General features: G+C 41.1%; 1 protein-coding gene across 1 annotated transcript in view; it reads left to right on the top strand.

The window, feature by feature from the left end:
• The window catches only part of Sh3kbp1 (SH3-domain kinase binding protein 1), a gene marked incomplete at its 5' end in the record, with an annotated part of 338774 nt that overhangs the window by 220812 nt on the left and 102671 nt on the right, over positions 1-15291 (top strand). The window contains 1 exon segment of the mRNA XM_005407792.2: positions 8752-8827. Coding sequence (XP_005407849.1) covers positions 8752-8827 — 76 coding nt within the window.

Genomic DNA, 15291 nt, shown 5'->3' with positions numbered 1-15291 from the left:
TGAGGCAGGAGGATCCCTGTGAGTTTGAGGCCACCCTTGGCTACACAGTGAGTTCCAGGCCAGTTTGTACTACATAGCAAGATCCTGTCTCAAAAAACAAAGCAAAAAGAGCTTCTTATATGTCTGTGTTTTTTAAAAAATTATTTTAGTTTTCAAGTGGTAGATTAGTGTTTTAACAGGAAGCTGAATGCTCAAAACTATTACAGGCTTATTATTTTTCCACTGAATGTTTCTGTACTAGCATCAGAGCACTGAGAAACACATTTCCTATGATTCTTCCCATTAAGATAAACTCTCCACAACACTTCAGAGCAACCATTGAATCCATCTCTTTGAGTCATTAATCAGAATCTGAACTTAATGTTGTTCTTTGCACACGGTTGGCGCTCAATAACTCTGTGGTGTGCATCTATGTAGACTCAAGAGCATTGCAGAATTGGGACTTTTTCCATCATACTCAAATCTCTTTATAATACTGATTTATGCCTGTGGTAGCTGAACTATGGCTAGGTAGACGGTCTAAGCATTTCTCAATTCTCTGTTTTACATCCAAACTGTTTCACTGCCTTAGTTGGATTATTGTGTCAACTTGCTTTTTTCATGTCCTTTCCTCTTTTTTTTTCCTTTATTATCAGTCTTAAAAGTCACACTTTTAAGCATGCCACACCACTGCTTACTTCTCATGAGGATAAACATGAACTACTGTAACATTGGCCCTAATTTACCTTGCTGATTTCTGGGCCCAAGTAGCTCTCACTTCACCTCCATTCACCCCCTACTGCAGACCCCTGCCATTCCCATCCTGTGCTAGGAGGTCCTCATCCCCCACACACATTCCTTTCTGAGACTGGGCCTGGATATGTGCTCTAGGCTGACCTTGGACTCCTGGGCTCAAACAGTCCTGCTTCAGCCTCCCAAGTGCTGGAACTATAGGCTTGTGCCATTGTACCCAGCTCCTGCATACATTCTTGCCTTGTTTTCCTTTTTTTCTTCATCTAGAATACCCTTCCCACCATTCTCTGGCCAATTCTAAATCATCTTTCAGAATTCAATGCCAGCCTCGTTTCTGCTGTCTGTGAGGTATATTTCCCCGTGTAGATTTGTGAACAACTCCTTTTACTCTTCTATCCATACCTTTATTATAGTGTTATCCCTTGGCACTGTGATGCTCTGTTAATGAATCTGTTTCTGCTGCTAAATTTTGAGCTTGTTCAAAATCCTAGGACTCCACTTGCTCATGTTTATGTGTACAACATCGATTGAGGCTCATTGTAGTTCCAGGAAAGAATGCTGGCTGAATGAATAAGTGACTGATTGGTTGAAAAAAACCCCTTCCTTTTAGAGGTATAAAGGAAATGATTGAAATTTGACTCTGCCCTTAAGTGTCTCTTTATGTGTAAAAATGGCACAAGCAAATGAGATGATGTCAGTAGAAAATATTGATGAAAATTGCTACATTAGTCAGCTGGGCTTTAGTTGAATCTTAGAGGTAAGATGGTCTCAAATATACTGAGGGAAGAGATATTACCCCAGGTAGGGGCAATAGCCTGAAGTGTGTCATGATTGAATAAGTAAAGATAGTTTAGATCTGGGAAGGATCTTTATATGTTAACTGACTTCATACAGCTACTTTACAGGAAAATTAGGACTTGGTCCATTTGCATATAGTGCATATTCTGTGTTAAAACACTGGATAAGCTTATGATCCAAAATAGCCGCCTAGTGCTCACACCTGCCATACCATCTTTTTCTCTATCACCCACTCTTAAATTCTCTAAAATATCCCTAAAATAAGGCATTGTTAATCAAAGATTAGACACTAGTCCTCCAGTGTAAGGAATGTTTACAACTTCTTTTTTATCTGTCATAACACTGAAAAAAATGAATCTTTTATAGTACAATGGCAAATTGCATTTTGCCAAAGTGATATGTAAAATGGAAATTTACTTTGGTTTGTTCATCCTTTGTGAATAAGATTTTACAGTAAAGTAGCATGGGGGCTGGGGATTTAGCTCAGCCGCACAGCGCCTGCCTGGCAAGCACAAGGTCGTGAGTTCAATTCTCGGTACCGGAAAAAACCAAAAAAAAAAAACAAAAACAAAACAAAACAAAAACGGTAAAGTAGCATGTAGACTCCTCTCTTGGGAACTGTATGGATAAAATATAAACAATATTTCCATATATTGTCAAGTGTTTGGAGAGCTGCCTTCTACGATTTTAACATTGTTTAAATGTATGTTCTGAAGCTCCAGTGGCGCAATTGGTTAGCGTGCGATACTTATATAAACGTATGTTCTTCACCCGATTGCACACTGAAGTAGGTTTTGACTGGATCTTCAACACTGAGTTGCCCCAACATGAATGGAACCCTTTACTAAATCTTCAAAAAGTTAGTGTTTTGACAAAAAGATGATCTTACTCTTCCTCTGACTGTGCCGTATGATTCTTTCCAATTTCTTAAAACAAGGTCTCTAGAGGTGTTTATACAGCAAGCAAATGATGTGAATGATCATATACTAGCAGAAATAAAACTCCATGATACATAATATGGCTTAAATTGTCACACACAAATACAGTATACTCATGTCTCCCTGTGTGTTTAATATACACATAGACCACATATGGATATATACAATCCAGTAGGATGATATATACCGAAGATTTTATTGATAGATCAAAAGACCTGATGGAAGAATCTAAAATGGGATTATCTTGTATTTAGAGGAAGTTTGCTATTAGTCTTGAGAACTTAGGAGGAAGATAAGAGCTGTTAGGAGATAGGGAAAGGTATAATTAGAGATAAACTCTTAAATTTCTCCTGGACTTTGAGAATTTACATGAATACCAGTTAAGAAACATTATATACTCTGAGTCTTACGGGAGGTCAAATGAAGCAAGACGAAAGTGGGGATGCAGTCCTGGTCTAGAAAACTATTGAAATAATTCCTGAGATGGTAACAAGGATCTAGACTCTATTCAAAGCAGAGGGAATGAATCTTAAGGTAGACCTTTGGTGATAGATGAGATACAGGAAGATGCAATAAGAGGATAATCAAGGGTTCAATCCCCAGTGAGTGTGTGTGGCTGAAAGCGAGAGAGAGAGAGAGAGAGAGAGAGAGAGAGTGTGTGTGTATGTGTGTGTGTGTGTGTGTGTGTGTGAGAGAGAGAGAGAGAGAGAGACAGAGAGAGAGAGAGAGAGAGAGAGAGAGTTAAACTGCTAAATATGATGTGCTTGACAAAAACTTATAAAGCACCATTTGAATCTGGCAAAGTCTTTAACTGTGATTAGGCAAAGAGGTTTAATATAATTTGAATCCTCTCTACCTTTTTGAGACAACTAGGGAAATAAACACCATATTGAATAACTAAGCCTTAAGCCCAATTTCATAATCAGAAAATTCATTTTTACATTTTACTTTTCTTTATAGCCAAATTTAAAAATAGACTATGCAGCATGCCCCTTTGGAGAAGTAGGAATTGACATAATGGTATAGGAGGTGTTTCAAAGGTAAATCCTATTTGTAAAATGGAAGTACGAATATAGTTTTTCCTTTCACTGGATCATGCCTTTTTATTTTTAGATTTTTTTTTTTTTTTTTTGAGGCCGGATATGTAGTCCAGGCTGGCCTTGAACTCAAATTCCTTCTGCATCAGCTCCCAGAATGCTTACTTTTAGAATTTGGAGTTGTGTTCTGCTGTGGTATGTCTTCTGTCAATACCATGCAGATTAAGCTGGGCTCACCAAGTGCAGGGAATTGACAGTTGCTAATGTGAATGCACAGCTTTCCAGTGGGATCGCACAAGGCGCTCCATTGTGAGGACGTTTCTTTGTGCCAGTTCTTTTCTGGCTCCAATGTGAGCTGGCTCATGGGACTTCTACTGTGTCCTCCTAGTCCTTGCTGAAAGCCAGGAAGCCTTTTCCTAATGTCATCAGTCAGGTGTTCATGAAGGAAGCATGTCAAGATAAATATAAAAATTTAGAGGGAGTTTTCATAGCAGTTTGGGGGTCATTCTGAGTAACGGTGGAAAACAAAAACTGCAAAGCTGTACATATGGCCATATATAGGTACTGTTTTGTTCCTCTTCCCATCACGTGTCCAGTGCGTTATATCTCTCCATATCCTTTAGATGAGCAGGATTTGGGATGACTGTGCTGCATACTTGTGCACCTGTCAGCACACCACCATAGAGAACCAGGGCCACGAGTTGTTTAAGTGTTTGCAGGGATATTCAACATCCTCGGGCTTTCTTGTTGAACAGGCACATAATGAATCTACACCGGACAGAAATGGTCAGATGCTAATGTTGTAAAAAGAATGCCATCAAAGAGCCGCACTTTAGCATGGATATCACCAGCTGTTTAAAAGGTCATCTTTTGTGTTTGGCTTTGTGCAAGTGCTTCAGTAGCTCCTCAGACTACCGTCAGCTTCTAGAAAGCCTGACGAAGGAGCTTCACCAGCTGCTAGGATACAAGTGCTCCTGCCCCCAACTAATCATGCTGCCTTTGTGAGTCAGGGTGGTGTGCTACGTGAGAATCTTTGGAGAGGAGATATTCAGAGATGGAATTCCAACATTCTCCTTAGCATTGTCCTATAATTAGACACTTTCATGTACACTTAAAGTGGTTTCCATCCGAATTACGATAAAATTGGGGGAGTGATTTCATACTATTGAGTTAAACAGGATTCTGGTCTCACATTCCACAGTCACAAAGAGACGGATACATTTATGCATTTACCAATCGAGTGATTGTCTTGCTTTCATAGTGGCTCTGCTAGCTGAAATCATTCGGGTGTTATCTCTTCTGATGCTGTATTTCTGGATCTTGTGCAGCTAGGAGTATGTCTGAAATTCCCCCTGTACACAAAAGCTCCAAAACTTTATTTAATACTTTTGGCAAGAGAGCTAAAACAAGAGGGACTAATGTTAAATGTCTAAAGAAATTGTCACCAGATGGAGTCTGAAGAGGTCCCCCAAAAAGGAAATGGGGACCTCAAGTTGCTGCTCTCACAAAGTAGGTTCAGTAGACTCATTGCAGAAGAATTTCAGGACACGTCAGAGAGAGGTGTAGACAGGTTTATTGGGCTGAGTTAAAGAATTACACACTCAGAGAAAGTAGAGTGTGGGCACTTGAGAGAGGTGGGCTATCGTCTGGGGTTGAGGATATTTTTGTAGTTTTGGACGTATCCTTTAAGGTGAGTATCCGAGATGTTTTGCCTAAAAACATGCTTTGGATCCAGTAAACCTGTTTTTTCAGCTTAAAGTCAGGTTGCTGCCCTTCACCTTATCGACATACTAACAAAGTCAGGTTAATTAATACACTTATAGTTTCTTTAACGGATTTAGGTATAATGAGCCTGGAAAAAACCAAGCAAGCATAGGGAGCATAAACAAGCCCAGGGAGTATGAACACGCTGAGGGAGAGAAGATATAGACTGCAGGATGGACAACCTTGGGTAACTTTGATCATGCCTTAGAGTCATAGTTTCCTTTTCTCTTTTCTTTATTTCTTCCACCTCAGAATGAATTTTCTGAGTTGTTTATTTTTTAAAATTAGGTTTTTAATTGAGATTGTGATATGAGAGAGACAAAAGTAATCCCAATCTGGTGATGACTGTGTTTTGAAGTACTGTAGATCCACCATGATACTCAGTAGTGTTCAACCCCATACATCCTTCACGGCATATCCTCTCCTACAGCAAGTAGTGGCTTCTGGGTTGGGGGACAAGAAGATCAGTCCAACATGGATGTGTGTGCTGAGAAGTCTTTAGCCACTTCACACAAGGGAAGACAAAATATTGTACCTAGCGAGGGCACGGATCTTGAGAGTCTCTTCCTTCTAAAGTCTTCTAGTGAAATGGACCTGTTTGCTGATCTCTTAGTAGGTAAGGCCTATGAGGATCCACACAGCCCGTAGGTTCCTGACTGGTACATGTCCTGGATAAGCTGTCTTCCTTATGGCTCCCAGGAGGGCGAGAATTCGGCATTCTGTGGAGGAAATCACAGGTGGAGATCTTCAATCTGTGGCAGCCATGGCAAGCTTAACTTCCTCTCTTGCTGCCTGTGAAGTTCAGGAGCGATGTATGCAAGAGAATCTCTGATTTTCTGTCTACCAAGGCCTTCATCATAGCTGATCTTCAGTTATACATGACGTACACATATATGTGTAGTTTAATAGCAATGACAAGTTCTAATGCCAGTGAGAATAGCGAGGGTTAAAGGCATTTGGCGTAAAAGTAAAGGAAAAAGAAAAGGAGAGTGAAAAAGATGTTTTATAAAGTAAGTATGAGAATACCTAGTTTGTAATACAAGCAAAACTTTGCTTATGATTAATACTCATGGAATCTCTGCTACATCTAGGTCGGTAGTTCTCAAACTGGACCATGCATCAGAATCCCATGGAGGGTGTATTCCCTCCACCACGGCTGGGCACCATCCCCCGAGTTTCTGATTGAGAAAGTCTAGGGTGGGGCCTGGGAATTTGCTTTGCTAACAAGCTCTCAGATGCTGCTGGTCACACAGGCCACACTTATCTAGTTCTCAGTTATAGAGGCAAACCCCAGAATGTTTCCATTTCTGGAACACCTGCAGGGCCAGGCTGAGAAGGGAGAAATTTGGTGCCCTCTAGACTTGTAATCATAGCCCACAAAGAACAAGGAAGGATTGAAGATCCAGCATCCCCTAGAAGATGAGCATAATACTGCCTTCATCATCATTCTGCTGCTGGGATCTACACAGAAGCCAGTGAGCTGTGTTTTCTGAACTAGTGAGGAGAAAAAGCAGAGTAAGCATTGCTTGTTCGTCTCTTTCTGTGCCAAAGTGGATTCAACTGGTGGTCTTTCTTGATGTCGTTTAGCTTGGCCATTCTGGTAGATGCGGACCTCAGACAAGAGAGCAGTACTTTTTTGCTACCAAAGAAAGGTTAAAAATATACAACCTGAAAAGGTTTCCCCAAAGGAAGACATCTGGTTTAAAGCCCAAACAATTGCATGTCTCTTTTTCAAAGGAAAGCAAACAAAGTCCAGATTGGAAATAATGTTTTCTATTGCATTTGCGTTTTCCTCCTCCAATTGTGAATGATAAGTGAAGTTCTAGTTGTTTTTGTTTTCTTCTGCCTAACATGTTAAGAGTAGTGGTACGTTGTTCTAGTCCCCCCTCAAGCAAAGACAGGGATGCTGTTGGAAGTATAAACAGGAATACAAGTGAAATGATGCTTTGAGAGCTTCTAGTTTTACTGACAATACCTAACATTTCAAGATAATTCTGAAGTTTTTCATCATATTTGACCTTACAAAGCTGGCCATGGTGGTGCACACCTGTAATGTCAGCACTCGGGAGGCTGAGGCAGGAGGATCCTTGCAAGTTTGAGGCCGGCCTGGGCTACATAGTGAGTTCAAGGCCAGTCGGAACTGCATAGCGAGACCTTGTTTCAAAAAATTTTTGACCGTATGGCAGAAAAGCATCAAACTTTTTTCTTTCCCTGATGTTTTCTTGGAAGCATAAACTGTTATTGGTTTGAGTACTTAGCAGCAGTTGAGGAGTGGCATATTATTTGTGGTTTCACTTTTTATCCAATATAGAAAGCCTGGGAGCACTAAATAAAAATGTCACTGTGTAAAATGTAAAGGCTTTTTGTCACAAATGTCTTTAAAAATTCATAAAGAGCCAAAGATTTGATTTATCTTATCCTCTTTCTGTGATTTATTCACATTTAATGTTAGTCTCACTGTTTGAAGCATGAAGAACTTTTTCAAATTAAAAACGGAGGTGAATCAGTTTTATTTGAAGAAAATTTTCACCGTGCCAGTTTTTGAATTATGCAGCTCATTCCTCTATGTGTCCAAGAGGTAAAATTGTTTGGTTTCCTACTGACTGCATTTCTCCCTGGGACAGCACTTCACTGTGGGAAAGGTCCCCTTACCCAGCTAGTTGGTTGTGATGGCTATTGCTCTGCTATCACTAGACATTTTTCTCAAGCATGAATCATGGTCACCCAAGTATGGTGACAAAGGAGAAGAGTGGAACAGCTCCCATCTCTGGAACCACTGAGTTGGTTGGTTTGTGGGTTTTGTTTTGTTCTCTTTTGGTTTGGTTTGGTTTTGAGCTGTTGAGTAGTCTTGGTTTTTAAGAACGTCTCTGAACAGAGAAAATATCTGATCTTCTCTGTGGGGGGCTCATAGCAGTGAATGATAATAGAATTAGATGCAAGTGAAGGAAAGGAAGTGAATCAAAACAAACTCATAGTATTTTTGTTTTTTAACTAGTCAGTAAATGCAGAGGGCCTGAGGCATAGGACCTTTTCAAGGCCTCAAAGAATGGGAAGGAGCTGCTGGCCCTCCTCGTTTTCGTTTTGGCTGGTAGACCCTTCCCAGAGGACAAGAGTGTGTTTGCTCATACCCCATGATGAAGGTGGAATCTTAAGTGAGTCTGAGATGATTCTAGATGGTTCCTAGATGATACTCTGTGATGTCACAGTAAGACTCATTTGCCCTGGCCTCCCTGGCTTCTGCCTGCCTATCCACCTGCATATCCATCTGTCCTTACAGCTCTTTGTGTCTATATTCTTTCTTTTTATTTTTTCTCTTTATTTCTATTCTTCCACTCTGGAGTTACTTAGGAGCACCCTCGGTAGACCAGGTACCGTGTCTCTGTTGATGTAGTTAGCTTCTCATATGATGATCTTGATTTTATTCCTTTGCTTAATGAAGAGCATCATCTTGATATGTGAAGTTATCATTTTTCCCTCCTTAGACTATCGGGAAGAAGTTACCTCCAACTTCGGCAACTCCAGACTTGTCAAAAGCAGAGATGGACAGCAGGACAAAGAGTGAGTTCCTTATTTCTTTTTAAAATTCCTATAGAAACATGATAGCTTTTTAAAACACATAAAAATACACAAGTGTGTTTCATTAGATGCTCATGCGTAGGATAAATAGCACAAGTTAGATTCAGAACTTTTGGGTTTTTTCTCTTTTATGGAACATGGTTCTCTCCTGCCACATGCATTGCACGCGTGTGCAGAGCTAGGGTTTATCCATGTATACTGAGAATTTTGCATAGTTTAGGTGGCAGGAAGATTCTAGAGAATCTAGAGCACTTCAGGGATTCACAGGCCTTCAGGTCAGAGAGACCTAATTCTTCTGACCATGACCACCCAGCCAGCACTACCCACCCTTGAGTTCCCACTGTCCTGCACAATACACATCTGCTGGAATACTGAATATGTCCAGATATGTAAGTAACCTCTGCAGATAGTAGATTCCAGTCTTTTTGGAAGAATTAGGTAAGTAGATGGGGAAGGGATTAAGTGTGTTAGAACAGTGCTAGCCAATAGAGATGTCATGAGAACCTCATATGTAATTTAAAAATTTCTAGAGAAAAGAAATAGTTGAAATTAGCCTTAATATGTTTCATTAGTATATCTAAATATTATCTTTTCAACATATACTCTGTAGAAATTATTTTAAAAGGTACTTTCACCCTGTTGTTCACATGACATCTTTATAATTCTATGTGTATTTGACAGATACGATATATCTCACATTCGAGGAATCACATTTTGTGTGCTCAGTACATGTGCCTAGTGGTGACCACACTGAACAGTGTAGAGAGTAATTCTTGGGCCTCATATGGACTTCCTGGGCCTGGAAATGAACGCAATTGCAAGTGCTGTTTCTTGAAGTGTATGGGAGAATCCTGGCTCAAGCTCATGTATTGTTCAGTCCCATAAATACCTATCAACCACACCCGAATACCTCACTCTCTAGAAATATTGTGGCAGGGGAATGGATTACTAGTGAAGCATGGATTTATATGCACTGGGTAGAGTATTTTGTCTTAGAGTCCTAAGAGGATCAGCTCTGTTGTCACTATGGAGCAGAATGATCTTGGACAAATATTTGATATCTCTGGCCTTTCTGCTCATTGTCTATGAAGTCAGAGGGCTATACTGGAGAAAACCCATGAGGTTTCTTTCAGCATCTTCATCCTCTGTTTCAGCTCTACAGCTTTAGAACTCAGTAGTGAAAGGTTTCTGCAGTCTAAGAATTGAGCAGCCAGATTGGAGAGATGAAAGGAAAATGTAAACAATTTGGTGAGAATATGAGTTGTTATTGGGTAGAGATGATAATATGCCTCTAAATGGGTAGGAGGTCAAGAAGAATTATTACTGTCAGTGAAGTCTTGAGGGATGTTTACTGATAAACATTTTTCATGGATCCCGGGGCAAAAATTTTTGCAAGTTAATCTCACCCTACACACACTCCCTCCGGCTTCCCCTGCCAAGAGTAAATTCTGGGATACTTGTTTTCCCATGATTCCCATTCCTCTGAAAGTCCTCCTCTGGACCATTTCCCTGCTTCTGGATTTGGATGTCACATTTGTGTTCAGGTAGGAGGTGAAGTATACCGACCAACTATTAGAAATTACCCCGAACTTAGGTTCCAAGCTGCCTCCTTCCCTCTTCCTTCTTGCATCTGGTCTGAAGTCAAACCATAATGAAAGTTGCCCAGGGTGCAGAAGAGGGCAGCTCCTTACAGCACAACTATCTCCTTAGCATGCTTACATTAGGATCAAGTTATGATGATTCAAAAAAATGTTCCTGTGCCTTGGTCTTTTCTGAGTGAAAGTGAAACTCAATTGATCAGAATTTAAACAACTAACATTCTCCCCATTTGCCCCAACCAAGAAAAAGCTTGTATGATACTGAAATTCATCAGAAACTCATGCTGGGTAACAGATTGCCATAATTTTCATAACAAGAGGAAAACTGTCTACATATTCATAATGAAGTGCCCCGAGGTGCCTTCAGCTCATCACATCTGGAGTTTCCCTCTTTCTTATTACAGTTGATGCAGGTTTGTGCCCTCCATGGAATAGAAAAATAGCTGGAAGAAAGGGCTGTTTAACATCTTTCTGAACTATTAGTCTAGTCTTACAGATTCAAAAGCCCAGTTGAACAGGTGGGTGTGGAAAATAAAAGTCCTTGACAGGATCTGCAAGGTCATATCAGGCTTCTGAATAAATTATGAGTTGGGGCTTAGAACAAAGGCTAAATTTCCCTGTAGACTTTCTAAGTGATCATTTATACCATCTCTATGATTGCTCTGTTGAGTGACTTGCTTCTTAGGATTTGTCTTCTATGACAGTGACAGATGGTGCCTTGTTGCTATCATTAGCTCATTGGTCAAGGACTTCTACTCAATATATCTACCATATGGCCTAGAAAAGTGCTATAGGTTCTGTGGGCATATAATAAGTGGTAGTTGAGCAAGTGGAGAGTTACCAGTAATTTATAACTATTGGGCTGTAAGTTGGATTGGAGTCTTTTCAAAGCTACTAGCTGTAGGTTCTTTCCCAGGCATATAGTCAATAGGAAAGACACATTTGTTTTTAAGACAGGGTTTCTGGGTCTTTGGGTTTTTGAACAGTTGACCGTGGTTGTCAATGTTCCCTGGGGCTTGATAGCCCCTTTATTCTTTCTAGCCACTGCCTCAGTCCAGTTAACCGAAGACCACCTGGGACAAACCTGTAGTCGTCAGATAGGAGCTCAGGGCTGGGGTAAAACCAATCAATAATTTGTCAAAGTCATGAAACCCATAAGACAGTTCTAATCTGGCACCAGGCCAAGTGAGTTTTTGATAGGACAACTGTCCCGATTCTTTATTTCCATGTGGAAGGATCCAGTCGAGGAATTCCAGATAGAAAAGCACTATCCTCACAGCCACTGAAAATCCGTTCACTGGCCTGCTGTCACTCTGCAGAGTGTACTTCTTTTCCACCTTCAGTAAATGTAGATCCCCACTACCTTTCATGTGTGTCTTGCCCAGTTCTTTGTTTAGGACACTAAGAACCTGGAAAGAATTTCCTGAGGACCCACAAAATCGGGTAACAGTCTGAGGAAGCCCAAGTCAAGTTTAGTGGCTTATTAAGACTACATAGAGGGGACCTGTGTATATATCCCATCAAACAAAAGGAAAAAAGTAATTACAAATTTTGGGGCAGGATGAGATTTCAATGAAACAGTGTTTTGATAAGCTCAAAGCAAAGCAAGGCTGTGCTGCAAGGGGTCAGCAGCAGGTCTGCACGGTCAGGTCAGGTCGATCCAGGTCCTGATGAGCAATGCTGCATCTAGAAACTCTTGCGTGAAGCTCTGTGCTTCTGCTGGGAATCAAGGCTGCTTCTCTGAGTCAGAGTGACTTAGCACCTTCATACAAGATTAGAATGTTTCATTCTTGTTGATATGATTTTTAAAAAGCAAAGTTTCTGGTGGTCTTTGGTTTTAGGGGGTCAGACTTCCTTGGGAAACAAGAAAACTATGGTCACTAGAGAAGAGGGTTGTTATACTTTATAGCCGTAGGACTTGCTTGGAAGAAAGTTTTGCCTCTTCACTTTGTAACCACCCTTAACCGGGTCTCTTACCCCTGTCTGGTTAGTGGCTGAGCAGATTGTTACTCTCAGTCCAAGCTCATTATTACTTTCTTACCCCATGTTTAAATAGAAGAAAAAAAGGGTCAGCTCCCTGCTGGTTTTTCCTCAGCCTCTAACCTGCTGAGAACCCTTTGATGTTGTTTTTCATGCTGGGCATTTTTGCTCCCTTTTCCTCCCCAAAGCTCACTCATTCTTGGGCCTAGGAATTTGGATATATCAAATATGAAACGTATTTCCCACTTGCCCTTTGGTGCCTCTCACATCTGATAAGTACTAAAGCTCTTATGCTCAATGTCCCAGGAGTACCCCATTCTTCCTAGGAAGCACCTTTCATCAGGCGCCCCCAGCACAGACTTTCTACCTGGATTCAGAGTGAGGGCCTTCCTGTGAGGCTCGCCAGGCTCCTTGAGTTGCTTAATACCTGTATTTCACATGAAGTCCTCTTACGGAAGGAAGACCGTTTTTCTGATGGATAGGTTTTCTCTCAGAGTCTTGAAGCTTCTCATCTGAACAGAAGAAACTGCTGTTGAGGGGAGTAGTGGCCTCTGCTCTGTAGTAGAAAACAGAAAGACTTTGCTTCTCAGAGTTTTCATTTTTGCTTTTTAAAAAATACTTATCTTTTTAAAGGTGAGAGAGTAAAAGGTGTTCTAATTAATGCTCATAAAATAATTTGAAAGTCAAATTCCCAGCAGTGTCTGAGACCAAAGGCTGTTGTTGTAAGTGGGGGTGCAGTAAGCTTCTTCATAGAGGGCGGTGCTGGCTTGGAGTTGACAGACATCGTGCAGTATACATTGGGTTTCATTTCCCTGTCTGGATATAAATATAGACCAGGGCAGCATTGACATTTGAGTCAGATCATTTTCTGTTGTAGGGATTGTCCTGCATGGAGTACAGAATATTTAGCAGTATCCCCAGCCTCAGTAGCACCTCCTGTGCCCCAATTGTGACAACCATAAATATCTCAAGGCATTGCCAATGTCCTTTGGAGATCCTATCTTAGTTCACCTTGTGCTGCTGTAGCAGGATATCAAAGACTGGGAAATTTATAAATAATAGAAGTCTATGTGGCTCATGGCTCTTGGGGTTGGGATGTCCAAGACTGAGGGGCCACATCTGGTGAGGTCCTTCCTGCTGTGTTATGACATGACATAAGGCATCACATGAACAGGAGAAAGCAGGGAGTTGAACTCATGACTTCAAGCCCTTTTATAATTGACATTAATCCATTCATGAGGGTGGAGCTCTTAGGACCTAAACACCTCCCACTAGGCCCCACCTCCCAATATTCCTGCATTGGGGATTAAGTTTCCAACACACGAACTTTGGGAGACATATTCAAACCATAGCAGAACTGCACTTTTGAACTGCTGTATAGTTTGTGGTAAGCTCCACTACGACACTGCTGCATCCCTGCTGTCTGCTACACAGTGCACTTTCAATTATTTATCAGATAAATGACAAGCCTAGTATATATCTCATGCCCTACCCATCCTGCTAGCCTGGGATCCTCAGAATCTGACCCAGAACTGGAGTTCTTCTTTAGACTTAGCATAAAATACACCCAGCACCAGTACTATCACTTACTGGTTCACCCTCCCAGTCCAAGCCATTGCTAAACTACTTCCTGACATTGAATTACCCATTGCTGGACAGTGGTTCTCATAGTGTATTTATTCCCAGAGCCAGCAGCAGCAGCATCACCTGGAAACTTGTCGTAAATGTAAATCCCCAAGCCTTCCACCCTGCCCTACCCAATAAGAAGCCCCAGGGTTGGGGCCCAGAGATCTGCTTTTAACCCCGGTGCTAATGCCCACTCAAGTGAGATACTGCTACATACTGCAATTGAGACTTTTTAAGCCGCCCCGATGGTGAGACTAACCCAAGTAAGTGCTTCTTTAGTAGATGGGTTTCTGGCTCCACCATGGAACTGAAGATTCAGATCCCCAGGAAAGGAGTCTAGGAAGCTGTAGCTTCTGCTCACAGTTCTTACCGGAAACGGTCGGGAAGTACACCCAAGTCCTGCTCCTCTTGCCACTGCCACTTTACTCGTCTAAGGATGGGATCCTGAGTCTCTGATTCTGGAAGTTATTTCCCATTTCTGTCACTCCGATGCTTTCAGTCAAATGCACGGCTCTCTTCTCTCCTCACTGTTGGCTTGTCAAGAACTGTATGTGTGCATGCCTCATTTCCTCTTCTTGATTATAAGCTGTCTGACAAGCAGATACTAGTCTTATTTACCTTAGTTTATCTTCCCCAGAACATGACAGAAGTCCACACTACCGTATGCAATTCAAAATTACAAAGAGATCTGAAAACTAAACGGCTTTAGTGTTCACTGTGTGATAAAACTTGTTGTGGACTGCCATGTATCTGTTTATTACATTTACTTATCTTACTTGGAGTGATCCATCACCCATTTGCCATAGAATTTTAGTGACTAGGTGCAGCCCTAGCCCCCATCTCGGAATGTTCTATATCGTATGGTATGTCCAGTGTTCCTTTCTAAAATCTGAAAAATTCTGTCCCCAGGGGTTCTGAATAAGGGATTACAGACTAGTAGTATCTCAGATAATCTAGCAGTTGAATGGAAGAATTTCTAACTTTGATGTTGGTGAAAAGAGACCTCAGTAAGATTGATGCTTTTGTTATACGGTTCAAAATGAAGAGAAAATTCCATTTCTAGGTGAGAGCTGGTACTTTCCACCACTCCTAAATGCTCCTATTAGACTCCCACCATGACACATGGGGTTTTGACTTTCATATCCTAAAATTGAGCCCAGAGAGTTGTTCTGGATTTAATGTTATTTCCTTATGTGTGTGTATTCAGTTTGCTAATATGTTTATTCTGTTTGTTCCACTTTC

Source organism: Chinchilla lanigera, unplaced genomic scaffold (assembly GCF_000276665.1).
Source record: "Chinchilla lanigera isolate Chin_1 unplaced genomic scaffold, ChiLan1.0 scaffold00108, whole genome shotgun sequence".
NCBI lineage: Eukaryota > Metazoa > Chordata > Mammalia > Rodentia > Chinchillidae > Chinchilla > Chinchilla lanigera.
Note: the sequence above shows the minus strand (reverse complement) of the source record. Positions and strands in the feature narration are given on the sequence as shown.